This window comes from Neopelma chrysocephalum, unplaced genomic scaffold (genome assembly GCF_003984885.1).
Source record: "Neopelma chrysocephalum unplaced genomic scaffold, ASM398488v2 Primary Assembly neopelma1_81569, whole genome shotgun sequence".
NCBI classification, from domain to species: domain Eukaryota; kingdom Metazoa; phylum Chordata; class Aves; order Passeriformes; family Pipridae; genus Neopelma; species Neopelma chrysocephalum.
This window is the reverse complement of record NW_020912699.1, coordinates 1-3,889: the sequence shown is the minus strand read 5'-3', so window position 1 is coordinate 3,889 and position 3,889 is coordinate 1. Positions and strand designations below refer to the sequence as shown.

The following is a 3,889-nucleotide window of genomic DNA, read 5'->3' as shown; positions in this document are numbered from 1 at the left end:
ATAAACAATGCGGGGTTGTTCCTGATGTGGTTCGTGCTACTGAAACAAACACAGAAAACGGTTTCAGCCAGCTCCAGGGATTTTAGGCTGACTGCTGCTGGCTGCCCAGGACATGGGGGAATGGTTTCAAACACAGAGAGAGCAGGTTTAGATTGAATAGTATGAAAAAATTTTTCCCTGTCAGAGTGGAGAGGCCCTGGCACAGGCTGCCCAGAGAAGCTGTGGCTGCCCCATCCCTGGGAGTGTCCAAGGCCAGGTTGGATGGGGCTCAGAGACATCCTGCTCTAGTGGAAGGTGTCTCTGCCCATAACAGAGGGGTTGCAACTAGATGAGCTTTGAAGTCCTTTCCAACCCAAACCATCCCATGATTAACAGCCACAGGCAGATAACAGGCTGCAAGCATGGAATAGCTCAGCCTGGCTGCTCACTCCTGACGGGACAAAATGAAACAGCAGCTGAGTCTTTCCCTGTCCCAGCTCCCTCCCGGCTCACCCCAGACAGGGCTGGGTGTGCAGGCTGACCACGTGTGATCCCAGACACATCCAGCGAGCTCCAAAGGTCAGTGCCATGCCCGCAGCTCTGTCTGGGAATGTGGGATCTGCTGGGTGCCTCCAGGACATCAGCTGGCTGTCAGCCCCTCAGAGTGCATGGTCAGGGCACTCCTGGCCTCAGGGATGCCAAAACCCCTTCCAAAATTTGGCCACTGCTCCTGTAGCCACAGCTGGAGGCTCCTGGAGCATCTGCACTGCCTGGGAGGTGATAGGACATGCTGACACCCCCAGAGCAGTGCTCTCAGATGTTCCATTCACCCCTGTCCTGGGCACCCAGACAGCCCGGCTGGAGTTTTGGTCTGAGTTACACAACCATCCCCACCACTTCTCTTTAAAGAAAAAGAGACTTTGAGACGTCTCAGTTACAAAATAACATTTAAAACTTGTCAGGGTTTATTAAGTGTCACACACAGCAATGAGTCACTGAGCACGTTGTAACCAGGAGGCTGAAACAGGCTGAGCTGTTCCCTCCCCGCTGTGCAGTGGGACACAAAACTCACAGGATGAGAGGGACATTAAACGGGATTTTTACCCAAGTGACCTGGAAATCACTTCCAAACCCCCTGCATCTGTTCTGACATCATTCCTCTGCCTGCACCTCTCCTTTCCAGTGGCAGAACTGGGATTTCCAGTCTGTGTTCCTGTGTCCACAGGGACACTCCAGACTGGCTTTTCACCTCAGAGGAGGAACAGTCCGACGTGATGTGCCAGCACAGTGCCCCCCTCCTGCACTTCAGCGTCACTCCTTGAGTGCACTAAAGCCAAACAACCCCCACGAGGACACACGGGCTTTATGGTGAGGGAGCTGAAGCTGAAAACACAGGCAGTGAGGACAAGCCCTGAGTCTTGGTTGGTGGCTGCACGTTGCAGCACATCTGGCAAGTGTTTAAAGACCATCTGTGGCTGCAGGAGGCACCCAGAGATTGGGCCTGGTCTGGGGAATTCTGTACACAGCCCCACAGGGCTCCATCCTCAGCCCAGTCCTCTTCAACATCTTCATTAATGACGTTTGCTTCTTCAAACCTCTCTCAATTTGTCCTTTGCCAAGCTGTCTGTCAGGGCTGGGCTTCTGGGGTGGCTTTTTTGTGGGTTTGTTTTGATTGTTAACTCAGGGCTTATTGCTATTTTCCATTGTCAGTAGTGCGTAGCAGAAAGAGCTGAGATTTAAGAGAGCTGAAACTCTTTGGAACCTCAACAACAGGCCGTGTGTTGTGGCTGATGTGCTTTCACAATCCCTTTCTTTCCAGTTTTTCCAGTATGGCCTGAATTCTGTGGACGGACTCTTTCCTGGCCTGCCGGACACTGTCCTGGCCCCCAGTCTCGATGGAATCCAGCTCCAGCAGCAGCTTGGTCAACATCTCCTCCAGGAGCCGGTAGGATTTATCTGTCTTTTTCCCTACAAACTCATCCACCTCTTCCTCCAGCTGCTCGGCCTGCCCCATGACGTGGAGGATCCTCTGGATCTCGGGCTGGATGGCTGTGGGGTTTGCAGGAGGTGGGTCGGCAGCTTTGGCTCCGGGCTCCCGCCGGCGTGGGGTGAGGTCGTACATCTGGGGCTGGGCACTGTACTGCACCCGGGGCTGGGCACTGTACTGCACCTGGGGCTGGGCACTGTACTGCACCCGGGGCTGGGCCGGCCTGGGCTCCCCCGCTGGCCCCGAGGGCTGCTGGGTCACCTCGGGGTAGTAGCTGTGTTGGCTCGGGCTCTGCTCGGGTCTGTCGTAGGCAGAGTCCTGCAGTCGGAGGGAGAAAACACCCATAAGAGCATCTCCCTTAAACCCGGGGGTTTCTGCACCACGTGTGGGCAGGGCTGGGGAAACTGGGCACGGGGATCTGCACTGCTGGAGCAGAACCCCAGCAAGTAGAACCCCAACCGGAGCAGAACCCTCATTACCCAGGGATGGGGGAGATGCTGAACAGATTTCAGCACGGTCCCGTTTGGGTGGACCTTCAGAAGATCCTTCTCCACAGGCAACACACTCTGGAGCTGTTCCCAAGCAACAGCAGCCCCCATCCCCAAATCCCCCTCAGGGCTCCTGCTCCCCAGGGATCAAACCTCTGGAGAGTCACTTGGCTCCTGATCGAACCCAGACCAAGCCGAATGAACAGACATTTTCCTTCCGATTTTTAGTTAAGCCCCTCCTCATCAGGGGATGGCTGTGCCCAAAACAAGCACCTGCAGCTGAACACCTGTCCCACAGGTCAGTCCCACGCTCCCTGCTGGACAATTTCTGATTTTGCTGCTCTCGGACAAGCCAGACAAGGTCTGACCCATTTCAAGACCCGCCCCAGGATGTCTGGTACCTCCGGTACTTTACGGAACCACAACTGTGGATTTTGGTCTCCTGTCTGCAAAGAGGTCCCTGTACCTGTGAGTCCCAGGCGGGAGGGTGGGAAGGAGCCCCGCTGTTGGTCCAGGAGGGGTGTGAGTCGGACACGTACAGGTTCCCGTGCCCCGGGGCCGCGGGCCAGGCGTAACGTGGCTGCACCCCATACACTGAGGGGGGGCCCCACGTGTCCTCTGGGGCTCTGGGCTGTGGCACAGGCCCCTGGGCCGTGACCCCTGCACTGCTGTCTCCGTACGGATACTGCGGGATCGGCATTCCCGGGGTCTGCAAAGAGAGGGGGAACAGGTGATACCACCGGGGTCACTCCCAGCACTGCTCCCTCCACACAGCCCTGGGAGCTCAAGGGTGGAGCCGGGGGGGTCGGGCTCTGCTCCCAGGGAACAAGAGACAGGACGAGAGGAAACGGCCTCAAGCTGTCCCAGGGGAGGTTCAGGTTGGACATCCCCCGCCACAGCCCCCAAAAACCATCCCACGAACCGCACACACCAACCTCGGGGCTGGAGACCGTCCCTTACCTGTGGTGGGGAGTAGCCAGGGACCTGCTGCCTGCGGAGCGCGGAGCCCTCGGCGGGACACTCCGGGGACACGTAGCTCCAGGCGGGAGCGGGCGATGGAGGCCGGTACAGGCCCGTGGGCTCCGGGGGGTAGGGGGTCCGGGGGGGCCCCGAGCAGTAGAACCCCCGTGCCTGGGGCAGGCTGGGGTAGTGCGGGTACGGGGGGCTGTAGGCTCCGTTGGCATAGGGAGAATCCATGGCCTGGAGAGCAGAGGAAAGGTGAGGGGACATGGACATGGGCAGAGGGGCTCTGGGAACGGGGACTGGCCCTTCCTGCAGCGTTTAACCAGGGGGTTCCTTTGGCCCCGGGCTGATCTCACCCAGTTTTAGGTTTTCCTGGTCTAACCTGGCTGTGCCAGATCTAACACTGAGTTTAACCATGTCAGCTCCTCACAGGGAGCAGCTCCTGGGAGCATCGACCCCGGCACTGCATCAC

At 58.0% G+C, this 3,889-nt stretch overlaps 1 protein-coding gene across 3 annotated transcripts; it reads right to left on the bottom strand.

Moving 5' to 3' along the window:
- Positions 1 to 913: 913 nt before the first annotated feature.
- On the bottom strand, positions 914 to 3,883 carry BAG4 (BCL2 associated athanogene 4). Of its 3 annotated transcripts, none has more exons than XM_027706872.1 (4): positions 3,415 to 3,883; positions 2,921 to 3,163; positions 2,150 to 2,284; positions 914 to 2,101 (listed from the first exon to the last, which is right to left on the bottom strand). In XM_027706872.1, the coding sequence occupies exons 1-4, from the start codon at positions 3,688 to 3,690 to the stop codon at positions 1,778 to 1,780; spliced, it is 978 nt and encodes a 325-aa protein (XP_027562673.1). In that variant the 5' UTR covers positions 3,691 to 3,883; the 3' UTR covers positions 914 to 1,777. The 3 variants fall into 3 exon arrangements, with proteins under 3 accessions (XP_027562673.1, XP_027562674.1, XP_027562672.1); XM_027706873.1 differs by having other exon boundaries at positions 914 to 2,125; positions 2,174 to 2,284; XM_027706871.1 differs by having other exon boundaries at positions 914 to 2,284.
- Positions 3,884 to 3,889: the final 6 nt, after the last annotated feature.